The sequence below is a fragment of the Lygodium microphyllum genome, chromosome 25 (assembly GCF_053477565.2).
Source record: "Lygodium microphyllum isolate KBCC chromosome 25, Lygodium_microphyllum_v1.1.10, whole genome shotgun sequence".
Classification (NCBI taxonomy): Eukaryota; Viridiplantae; Streptophyta; class Polypodiopsida; order Schizaeales; family Lygodiaceae; genus Lygodium; species Lygodium microphyllum.
The window spans coordinates 117959173-117971994 of record NC_141159.1 but is presented as its reverse complement, the minus strand read 5'-3'; the positions used below and the strand labels follow the sequence as shown (position 1 = coordinate 117971994).

At 38.5% G+C, this 12822-nt stretch overlaps 1 protein-coding gene across 1 annotated transcript in view; it reads right to left on the bottom strand.

Annotated features, from left to right (window-relative positions):
* LOC148014659 (FH protein interacting protein FIP2-like) overlaps positions 1-2917 on the bottom strand; it is a 92088-nt gene extending 89171 nt beyond the window's left edge. The window contains exon 1 of the mRNA XM_087666574.1: positions 2611-2917. Coding sequence (XP_087522700.1) covers positions 2611-2659 — 49 coding nt within the window. The 5' untranslated portion in view covers positions 2660-2917. The remainder of the gene's footprint in view (positions 1-2610) is intronic.
* Positions 2918-12822: the final 9905 nt, after the last annotated feature.

The following is a 12822-nucleotide window of genomic DNA, read 5'->3' as shown; positions in this document are numbered from 1 at the left end:
GGATTCCATAGACTGAGGGGGAGATACTCTACACTCTTTTTAGTCTTCTTAAACTTAGTTTTTTCAATTTTTCATACTTCTCATTCCAATCTACCATGTAGACCTACACATAAATTTTATATCTTCTTCTCTGATGAGAGATGATGATACTAGTTGTATTGGTTATGGTCTCATAGACCATTCTGGAATTTTTGAGATGTTAATAGATCTTATCTTCTCTCTCTCTCTCTCTCTCTCTCTCTTTTCATGAATAAATGTATATTAATATTGGAATATTTACATCCGGCCTTCAAGCCAACCAAACAGAAAGGATACGTCTCACATTTTTTACATCAAACCATCAAGTCAACAAAAAAAAAAACACAAATACAACTAAAAGTCCACCACAACTTTAACAGTGAAATGATTAGCAGGAAGACGTTAATAGATCTTATCCTCTCTCTCTCTCTCTCTCTCTCTCTCTCTCTCTCTCTCTCTCTCTCTTTTTTCGTAAATCTCTCTCTCTCTCTCTCTCTCTCTCTCTCTCTCTCTCTCTCTCTCTCTCGTACCTAAGGGGAGTGTAGTTATGTGCGAACAATGCCTGTTATGTAGTAGGTTGTCTTTGTTTTGAGCACTCCTTTGACATTGTATGATGTCCCCTATGTGCTTAGCATCAAGAAAAATCTTATTATCATTTCAGCCATTGCAACTTCAAGGTTTCGTGTCATTTTTTATGGCCTCCAATGTGCGGTATATGATCATCAAGTTTCTTCTTCGATAGTGTTAACAAGCACCATCACCGAAAGATCTCTATCGTCTTGATGAAAACCCTATTGATCATGCCTTATTATAGATGTTGACCACAAGAGGTCAACGACCGGATATTGCTTTACTTTGAGTATAAGTGCCATCTCTTGAAGTAGTAAGAAGCAACCCACAGTTGCCCTATCATCTACAAAGGCGAAGTGTAGAGCAACATCTTCTACCACATGTGAGATAATATGGCTTCAGAGGTTGCTAGGAGAGCTTGGTTGTCCTCGGACACTTCATTGCAACAATGAGAGTTGCATTGCTTGGCACAAAACCCCATATTCCATGCTAGGTCGAAGAACATTGAGATACAGTACCATTTCATTCGGGAGAAGATCTTAGACAAGATTATTGATGTGGTGTATTGCAAGATGGAGGATAACTTGGCAAACTTGTTAACAAAGGCTCTTCCTCAAGCCGTTTTTCGACAGCACTCCAAACCCCTAGGCCTTATGCCACATCCAAGATCTCAAAGGGGGTGTTAGCAATTTAGCCATCCTCTGGATGGGCACAGGCAGAGTACAATCACTCTAGGGGGTGTTAGCAATTTAGTCATCCTCTGGACATGCACAGGCAGAGTGCAGTCACTTTAGGGCAGATTTACACATTTCTGGATCAGGTCAGACAGTTTCATGCAGTCGCCAGCTATTTGCAGCAGTTCTGGGTAGTCAGGCAAATGATGCAGCTGTCGAGCAGGTGCCACATGGCATGCAGGCAGCATTTTCACTGCAATTTATTATTTTATTGTTTATCTTGATGCAGGCAGACTGTTTTGTTTGCAATCAGCCAGTTTTTGCTCGCTGACCTCCACATTTGTTGTTTCTCTATTGGCCTATTTATAGGCTGGCTGCTTGAGGTCACATATCAATTTAGTTTTGGTGTGTGCAGGTCAGAGAGCTCCAAGGTCCCTGAGCCATACATCTGCATCCAAGATCTCAGAGGGGATGTTCGCAATTTAGTCATCCCCTAGATGACCACAGGCAGAGTACAGACACTCTAGGGCAGATTCGCACATTTCTGGATCGGGTCGGGCAGTTTCATGCAATCGCCAATTGTTCGCAGCAGTTCCGGGCAGTTGGGCAGGTGATGCAGCTGTCAGGCAGGTGCCACATAGCATGCAGGTGGCATTTTCACTGCAATTTATTATTTTATTATTTATTTTGATGCAAGCAGACTGTTTTGCTACAAACTTGCTGACCTACATATTTGTTGTTTCTCTTTTGGCCTATTTATAGACTGGCTGCCCGAGCTCACATATCAATTTAGTTTTGGTGATAGTAGACACAATGCTGAAAAACTGGTAACACTGTTTTGAACCTATTAACTGGAGTGGCTAGTGGATGAATTAAAGCCTAATAAAGAATTGATAAGAATGGAATCAGTCTTTTTAATGGAGCCAATAATCGAAGAGCAAAAATTTAACAACCAATTGCTGAAAACCATTAAGAATGCAATCAAACCATTTGCTGGAATCACAAATGCATGAACAAAAGGCTAACAAAAAATTACTGAAAACTGAGAGGAATGCAACCAACCTATTCACTGGAGTCGCCAATGTATGAACAAAGAATGCACAAACGCCAGCAAACACTATTAAGTCGACTTACCAAAATGGAGGAACATATACTATCAAACAATATTGTGGAGCCACCAAAATGGATCAACCAAAACTTACACGCAATTGCTAAAAACTTGTGAAAGAAAATGCAATCTAACCTGCAGACTGAAGTTAACAGAATGGATGAACAAAAAACAAACAGCAACAACAACAACAGACATCAACTGATTAGGAAAACTGAACGACAAGATGAGTCTACTAACCGACGTTTAGCTCCACGATGGAAGGGAAGATGTCGTCATGATTGTCCATATCTGTTTTTTCTGAGGAGCTAGGGTTTGTGTGGGGAAATGGACGAGTTTCAGCACGGATCCCTCTTGCGCTTGGACTCAAGAAAGAGATCCATGGCTGGCTGGCTGGCTGTACCCCTGGCCCTGCAGCCTTGCACTTTTTTTCTTTCTTTTTGTTATTATTCTTCTTGCACAAGTAAATTTTGTAAAGTAATTGACTTTCAAATTAGACAAGAAACCAAAGAGCCAACATGCCGCCAACGGAGTCCTAGCCCAATTGGTTTTCGTGTTGGTTGAGTTTCTTTTGTGTGTGTGTGTGTGTGTGTGTGTGTGCACGCGTATGTGTGTACATGTGTGTGTGTTCAAAGCACCGGCTACATTTCCCCGTGGCATATATCTACAAGAGTCTAAGAGCCTATATATTCTTCATCGAAGTGGCCAATGGGATAGAGGACCTTTTAAGCTAGACTCCATCAATACACAAGACAAACATTGTCAATAAAAGTGTCTAAGGGTAAGAGTGCCTATCGTGTATCGATCAGGACCATTATAAAACATTTCACAACGCAAGTTGGGAGTGCAACATCTACTTACTAAACGCCAAGACTGATACCCTTCATATGACTTAGAACACTCTCATTTCTGGAGACACATATTCATTGTTCACGTCGTTGACATTATTGTATCTTCTTTGACAAAGTAATGCCCACATTTAGTTTGAATTATAAGCTTCCGTTTTCAAAGTTCTTCAACTCCAAGTGTCAATGGGGGCATTCAATACAATCAAGAATCCTGAGAGGAATCATACATGAAGGTTGTCTAGATTTTTCCAAAAGTATGTTTATTCATATGGTAGTTGTTCCCATGATTGATCAACCTCATGGGATTGTCGAAATGGTGAACATGTACAAGGATGGAAGTTCAAAAGTGAAGTTTTGATAAGGTGACGGTTGTTGTTGCTACATCTCTATTAAGATATTTCGGTAGTGATGTGTATGAACACACTTAGGACCACCAAGGTACTTTTTTCCCCCTTTAGGAGATTTTTTTCCCCTTAGCCTTGTATATATCTCTTTTAACTTTAGGGTATACTTAGTCTTTTAAATATTTCCTTTCGATACCTCTCAACATACTTTGAGTTGTGCTCTCTTAAGCTTCTTCTTCTCCTAGCTATGTACTTGCATGCTTGCAATCGTAAGTCCAATACTTGGTATCATAGCGGGCTTCGACCTCTTGGGCAAAGTCATCAACACCCTCTACTTGATTTCCTCAAATTGAGATGAGATTTTATGAGCATAGGTTGACATATACTCTAGGAACATCCTTCAATACTAGGTATCGTCAAATTTTTTATTCAAGTTTATTTTGGCCTCTACTTGCACTATTGCAAGAATTGCACAAGCTATTTCATCCTGTTGTGTAGAATTTTTTAAATGTGTTAAGTAAGAGCCCTTATAGTCTCTCGGTTCCATGTATATTTTCCCCTATACATGCAACTTTTGCATCAAGTACAGTCAATGACCATGGTTGGAAACAATGATGTATTCCATAGATTGACTATTAAGGACAAGTTGGATGGAACCAACTATCCACTATATGGTTATATGATGTGTCATGTATTGGTTGCAAAGGGGCTTTGGAACATTGTACTTGGAATTGAAAGTTGTCTTGGTGGTATTGCGAAAGCTACTAGTGCAAAAGAAACAATAGAAATAGATGTTATTGAGGATATTATCAGTTTGGATAATACTAGAGCACCATCACCACCACCTACTCCTAAGTAGATTTGTTAGGATGGCAAAGATGTAGAGGCTCGTGATTCGATTGTATTATATGCTAAACATATCATGATTCAACATATTTGCTCATGTAAGATAGTTAAGGATGCTTGGGATATCCTTGCATCTTTATATCAAGGAAGAAATGAGGCTCATGTCGCTTATCTATGTAAGTTATTAGAGAGTGAACGAATGGATGAAGGTGACTTCATGGACAAATTTTTGACAATAATCAAATACCTTAAGAGTAGTTAATTGCTGCAAATGAAATTTTACTAGACAGATCACTTATGCAGATTGTTCTTAATGGTCTTCTTGATTCTTATCAAAGTTTTACATCTACTCTTTGTTTGACAATGAAAGGTGATCTACATACTTTGTCATTTGATGAGTTGGTTTTTATTTTGCCACAAGAAGAACAATGTAGGTGAAACATGGCTATATTGTGTGTTGCATATCAAGCTTTTGTGGCTCATTAGAAAGGTAAAGGAAAAGCTTCATGTTCTACTAATAAGCAAAAATTTACAAATGTTGCTCACACAAACAAGGCTGATAAGGGTGGTAAGGAAAAAGAGAGTTAGATGTTTTGCAAGTACTATAAGGCAAAGGATCATGTCATAAAGGGCCTCGATATACTGAGTCTAGAAACAAATATATTAAAGGCCAATTTCAAAATCAAGCATGAGAAAGAGAACTACAATAGTAATTGAGGATAATAAGGAGAGAAAAAGAAAATATACCCAAGGATAATAAAAGGCATAGAAGATTTCCATTTGTTATTATAAAGATATAGTTAATGTCTACTAATGTGCAAACACGATGGTACACTTACACAATGTTTATGTGTTAAGCATATAAAGGTTAATTTTATTTAACATTATTTAAAATACATTTTATTAAAAATATATTTGTCCATGATATCATTTATATATAATAAATGTAATTCTCGACTTTCACTCAAAGAAGTATTATTTAAAGCCTTTGAAGTTTTACAAAAAAATATTTACACTTGAACAAAGTAAGAGAAAGAATGAATTAATGAGACAAAGAGAGAGAATTAATTGTTTATGTAATGTTAATAATAATAATAATAATATATAGTAGCAATACTAATATTTTAATAAACTATTAGATTTTTATATTGAGATAAGAAATTATATTATTATTATTATTAAAATATTATATTAACATAATAAATCCAACTATTATAATACTAATGATAATACATAATAAAATAAAAAACTATTTTTCTATATGAACATATAAATGCTCGTTATAATTGTTAATTTCTAGTTTGATATTAATAATATTTATAAAATAATAGTTAAATAAATATTAATTTATATTAACACATAAATCTTGTTATTATGTCACTACTAATATTGCTATTATTCAAATAATAATATCAATCTTATCAAACACAAACAATATTAACCGTGTGATATGTCAACCATTTGTGAGGTCCTATTACTAACATTTTTTGTATTATCGAATACACTAATGTTACTATAGCATTAAGATTCTTAGTGTAGCTATTAATGTTATTAGAGCAAAGGGGGAAGATGCACCCACACACATGACTAAAGAACATCTAAAATGAAGGGATGAAGATATTATTAAGTATATTCATGTTGTGTTTATATAAGGTGGTTTCTATTAATAACATATGTTATCAACATCATTAAGATTTACATTCATACCTAGAAAACACATAACTTAGGATCTATTTTAAAATATCCATGCATCAAGCTACCTTCTTTATCTATTTTAAATGGCATATTTGTTTTTTAATTACCTTTATGACTCATATATATTGCATGACATGAAAACATGAAAGCTTCACAAAAAGCACAACATTACACATAGGGTTTCATTTATTAGTCTATTTGCTTTACCACTAAACACCAAGGCACACATGTGTAGGAGTTCTTTACCAAATACTCAACAAATATAATTTGTGGTGTATAAAGTGTTGCTTAGTATGTGGGCCACAACAATAAATTATGATGCATTTGCAATGGATAACCAACACAATTATGAGCACAACCACATAATATTAGCTAGGAGTCTTTTTTGCACACATGTTTAACTTCAAAGAACAATCTAGGGGGAATGAATTTTGCCACATGAAGTCCAAGTGTATGCACCATACCTTTGGGTAGTCGGCCAATAGAGATTTTCATAGGTATTATTCTCCTTTATGTTAACTCTAATTGACTGTTATGTATATGGATAGTCTTATTTTCATGTATATAAGAATGCAATAATGCATGGGTGGGCAAGATTGAGCTAGCAATCATCCAAAATATAACCCTTTAACTAAGCCCTCTTTCCACATAAAGTGTGTCTTAAGACAAATTACTTTAATGTTGCGAACATTGGTGCAAATCATGTGCTACATGAGGTGTGTATATGTCATGTTAAGGAGTACATCTTAGATATATTATAAATATTACCATATATACCATATTGTATATTTGAGATGTATTTCTTAAATATGTATATATCATAGTAAAGAATACGGAGGCATATCCTCAAGGTATATATGTTAAATACATATGCATAATAATATTTAATATGATATATTCAATATATTATAAGACATTATATATATAATATATGAAAGATAGAGCCCAAGTGGAAGCACACAAGTAGCATTAAGAGCTATGGTGGATGGAGCAAGAGAGTGAAACACCATATGTGGGAACTCTAATAGTCACAATGTGTGATTGACCTTCCCTTATTATATGGTCATTGAAAGAATAAAGAATGAAGTGACAATGATGGGTTCCCACCACCTATAGTGTACAGGTGTGCGAGTACAATGTATAGTGAGTAAATGTGGGTGATTAGGCACATGTGCCTTTCCCCCAACAACCTCCGGTTAAATGTGAATCTGCCTTAGTAAGGAGTAAAAGAAAGAAGAGAAAGTATAACATGTACATAAAGTACAATAGGATGAGGAAAGACGTCATCTCATCTTCCGCCTATATCAACCTTCTAGGGAAGGAAAAATGTTTCACTAAGAGACTTTTAGTGAGTAGATTTGCAGGATTCTCATCAATCAAGACCTTGACAAGTTCAACAAGCTTGTCTTCTACCACCTCTCTATTGATGAAGTGATAGTGCACCTCAATAAGCTTTGTCTTCATATGGAAGACTAGATTATAGGCCAATTGATGGTACTCATCGAATCTGAATGTAGTGTAGGAGTCATCCTCATACCAAGATTTGCAAATCGATGCATAACGATGGGGCCTCTTTGCAAGCCTTAATGGTGGTTGCAATGTACTCAAACTCAGTAGTAGGTATGGCTGTGTATTTTAGCACCTTGAACATTCAAGAGATAACATCTCTAGCATAGGTGAGGTGGACTTCCTATTGTTTGCATGTCCTACATAATTTAAGTTAGTATAGCCTATGACTCTTGTATCCTGGCTACCATAGCAAATACACATATCCATAGTGCCTTTCAAGTACCTTTGTGATACCCTTCACGGCATCCCAATGACACCTACCACGTGTAGCCATATAGCATGCCACAACTCCTACTACAAATGCTATGTCAAGTCGAGTGGCTATCATAGCCCATCAAACTCCAATGGCATATGGAACCTTCACTATCTTGGCCCTCTCATAATCTAATTGCAAATAATTAGCCTAACTAACCTTCACATTAGAAGGTAAAGGACAACCAATAGGCTTATCATCTTGCATATGAAACTGCTCAAGTACTTTGTATATATACTCCTTTTGGGACAAGTAGAGAAGTCTCTTAGAGTGATTGTGCATAATGTGCATATCAAGTATGTGTGATGCATGTTTCATGTCCTTCATCTCAAAGTTCTTATTGAGTTGAGTTAAAAGAATCTAGATCAACATGAGCACTCCCATATATAAGCATATAATCAATATAAAGCACCAAGATAAGAAGGCTACCATCACGAGCCTTCTTTGTATTAAAAAACATGGATCCATATCACAACAGGAATACCCCTATGAATGCATAAAAGCATCAAACTTATAGTACCACTCCCTAGGTGCTTGCTTAAGCCTATAAAGAGTCTTCTTTAATTTTCACACTAGGTGTTTCTTACCTTTCTCTGCAAAGCCCTTAGGTTGCTACATGTAAATCTCATCATACAAATCTCCATTTAAGAAAGCCATATTCACATCCATCCAATAAAGATCCAAATTCAATTAAGTAACCAAAGCCAAGACCAAGTATAGGGTAGTCACCTTGACTGCACGAGAAAAGACTTCATTGAAGTCAACACTATGATCCTACTTAAAACCCTTTGCAACCAATCTAGCCTTATATGCAAAGTCTTTTACCATGACATGATCCATAGAGAGCTTATAGTGATCATGAGGACATGAAGCTCTAGTAGAATGCCTCGAAGCCGGCTATGGGGCATGTATAGCATATCCTCTCTGTTTCACAACATGATTAGGTACAACGGATAGATCATGGGCCACCACATCATCAACGATTGTAGTAGGCTGTCTCTGTCTCACTAGGGCTGGTTGTACAATAATAGGAGGCTCCTCCTAAAACACCACCCTACATACCTCAATTACCTACTCGGGTTACTTATGCATCCTCTCTTCATGAAACACAACATCACAACTAGGAATAACCTTCCAAGCCTACAGATCCTAAAGGCGATAGCCCATCTCACCTACATCAGCATATCCAAGACAGATGCATTTGATAGACTTCAGAACCAGCTTGTTGTGCTTGTCCTTGGCAACATGGTAGAAAGCCTCACATCCAAATATCCTCAAATGAGCATATGACGGAAGTTTTCCAGACTATATATTCTCAGCAACTTGACAGCCAAAAGCAATGCACGGGGATCTATTAATGAGATGCATCGTAGTAATAACTACCTTAGCCCAAAACTACTATAGTAAGCCTATTTAACTAAGCATACTACAAATTTCTTCTTGAATAGTCATGTTCATGCACTCTTTAGCCCTATACCTAGACCAGTTTAACAAGAGTTAAAAAATTGATGAAATGTAGCTAGGACATCAAAATTTTGCTCAATAGGATAAGCCCAAACCTTGCATGAATAATCATCAATAAATGTCACAAAGTAATTTGTGCCACCCAATGACTGTTAGGGCATAAGACCACATACATTGGAATGCACAAGAGCCATAGGCTCGTCCATTTGTGTAGAGCTACACTTTTTATGAATGTTATGTGTTTGCTTGCCATAAAGACAATGATCACATGAATCAAAATGCGAGCAAATTCAAGAGGTGCAAAATACTGCAACAACAAGTAATTCCTTTTATTCATTTCAAAGACATGTGCCCAAGGTGGCTTTCATTAAAAATACATGTGGTAAATTAGTAATATCCAATACATGGTCAAGAAACCCATATACAAACAAAGGATAGAGGCTGCCAACCTTGGCACCTTGAGCAAAAACAAGGTGACTAGCACGGGTAATCTTCCATGTAGAAACACCAAAAGGGACATGGTATCTTGCATAATCCAACTATCCAATAGAAATGTAGGCTTTTGGTTAAAGTTGATACATGATATACATTATGCAAAATATAAGAGGTACCTAAAGCAAATTGTAGTCAAACATCCCCAATGCTGATGATATCAAATACATTGGTATTTTCCAATCTCACAAAACCTGTAATGTTGCAATAGATATAAAACCAATCTCGACACGGGATAACATGGAAAGAGGCCCCCAAATCAAGCTGCCAACATTGGGAGCAAGTAGATGAAGCATCGGTCAATAGGGTAGTATTAAGAGATGAAGTACTAAGATATAGTCATCATCAAACTTAGGATGCACTATATTTATCTCTTCAATCTTCATGTTGGACTTACTAGGGACAATAGTGCTATGATCATTAGATATTGCATTATCTTGTGCTTTCCCCTTGTCTTTCTCATTGTGCTTACCATTATGCCTGTTATGACACTACAGCCTAATATGACCCTATTGCCCACAATAATAACATGTCAAAGAGGACTTGCATTTGTGGGACTTACTGTGAGATTACCCACGAGACTAAGACTTGTCCTTGTTGGGTTGGGAGTCTCTACCATGGTTATTATTACCAGTACCCTCTACATTAGTACATTTAATAGAGGGCTCTCTCCATCAGTACACTTAAAACTACCCTTAAGGGGATGAGCACTCATAGTAGTACAAAAGGTGTCCAATGACTCATGTAGTATAACAAGCAAGAATAAAGTGTTGGGGTAAAGGCGCCTCCGCCGTGCCGCCCCGTGTATTACTACACTGACAGTACCCGCCATTGCACACTGCAGGTGGCGGGCGCCCGTCACGTCACTTTATTCTTTACATTCATTTTAGTGACTAGTAAATAAAGGAAGGCCCGGTCACACATTGTGACCGTTGGAGTTCCCATTTCTTGTCTCTCTCTTTCTTGCTCTTGCTCTCCCGCCATAGCTCGCGTGCAAGCTTCGATCCTTCTCACCTTTCAACTGGTATTAGAGCTTGGCATTCTCTTGCTCGAGCTCGACTCAGTGCTTCCTGACCTTCGCATCGACTCGCTTCACGCATTGGGTCTCCATCTCGGTAGCCATAGCCGACCTCTAGAGCTCCCGACTCTCCCCGGCAGCTTCGATCCTTCTCACCTTTCAACTGGTATTAGAGCTTGGCATTCTCTTGCTCGAGCTCGACTCAGTGCTTCCTGACCTTCGCATCGACTCGCTTCACGCATTGGGTCTCCATCTCGGTAGCCATAGCCGACCTCTAGAGCTCCCGACTCTCCCCGGCTTCCCGAGCTCCATCCCGGCCTTCTTGAGCTTCATCAGGGCCTTGCCCTTGAGGTATTGCTTCAGCATTTGCAGGCATTTGAGTGTATTCTTAGTTTGAAACAGGGCAGGAACAAAGGGCAGCCACTCTTCTTGAGCTCCATAGCTCATATCTTCCATCCCCTTTGCATTGGGCCTTCATGGTTTGGTACGTGCCTACCTTGGGCCATCATTGAGCCCCCCCACACTCAACATTCAACCACGTTGATCAGTAGCCATTTTCCAGCAACTCACGCTGATTTCAGCGCACCTATTCAGCCCTCCCCTCCTCACGTGTTGAAGCTGCAGCCACTTGATCTTCATCAAGCCCTTGTGTGTGGCCTATTGGGGCTTATTTTGGAGCCCCCCCAACCATCATAACTCCACGTGATTGGCAGCATTACTCCAGGCCTCAACACGCTAAATATGGCACCCATTTTCAGACTTTGACCTCCACGTTTTACAACTGAATGCTTTGTTGCTCATGGAGCACTCATCATTGGCCTATTTGGAGGGCATTTGAGCCATTTTTTGGATGTCATTTTGATGCTTTGGCTTGACATTGAGGTTGGGAGCTGATCATTCTCAGTTTTGAAACTATCATTCACTGCATAACAGTGCTGGAAACAGGGTAGCACCCCTGACACTGACATTTGTTGCTTATGCCTCATTCCGTTGGAGCTATTTGATGCCCGTATGTGGTCTACTTTCTACCCGGATGTATTGGGGATGTATGCATTTGGTTTGACCATGATTTTGGCTTGAATTCGGGGCTGAAATCTACTGTTTAGAACAATAAATACATGCTGGAATAACAGTGGGCTGAAGGTACTTTACATGCTTTGGCACTTACCTACCGATACCGGATGTATGCTTTGAGCTTTGGCATGATGTCTCTGACATTTGGGGACGACTTGGAGCATATGTATGAGATTATGGGATGCTTTTGAGCTTCGCATTAGCTCCGTCTTCATTGGCATTTGGACCGACTTGGCATGCTCGTGGACCGCCTATGCCTCATGTCTCTGCTTGACAGTTAGGCTTTTGCATTACATGCTTTGGTTCGTGACATATGCTATTTGGTTCATGTATGCCATACCGACATTTGGAGCTTGGATTTGGATGTATTTGAGCATTCCCGGCTTACTTGATCACTGATCTTGGTTGCTATTTGGATGTCATTGAGTTGACCGAGAGCTTATTTGGGCTTATGTATTGCTTCATGGTTAATACGACCGGTGCTTCATGTATGCCATGCTCTCTTGGATGCACTTAATGCATTGACAGGGTCACTTATCACTGGTGCTTTCTCTTGGGTTGTTTGAGCTTCTGAGCTCGCTTTGTACGCCTTTTGTGCCAGTGGGAGCATTTTACATGCTTGCTTGACCTTTGACTTGACCTTTGACAGTTGCATGCTATTGGAGCACTTACATGTATTTGGAGCAGTTTATGTCTTGAGCAGCTACATACGCATTGAGACTTTGGGATCATACTCCGATCTTTATGGATATGCATTGATGTACTCTTGGTTCACATGATGCTTATGAGCTGAGTCTCATATTTGGATCTTTCTCTTTGAGCAGACACCTATTTGTGTCAGGTTTTGGT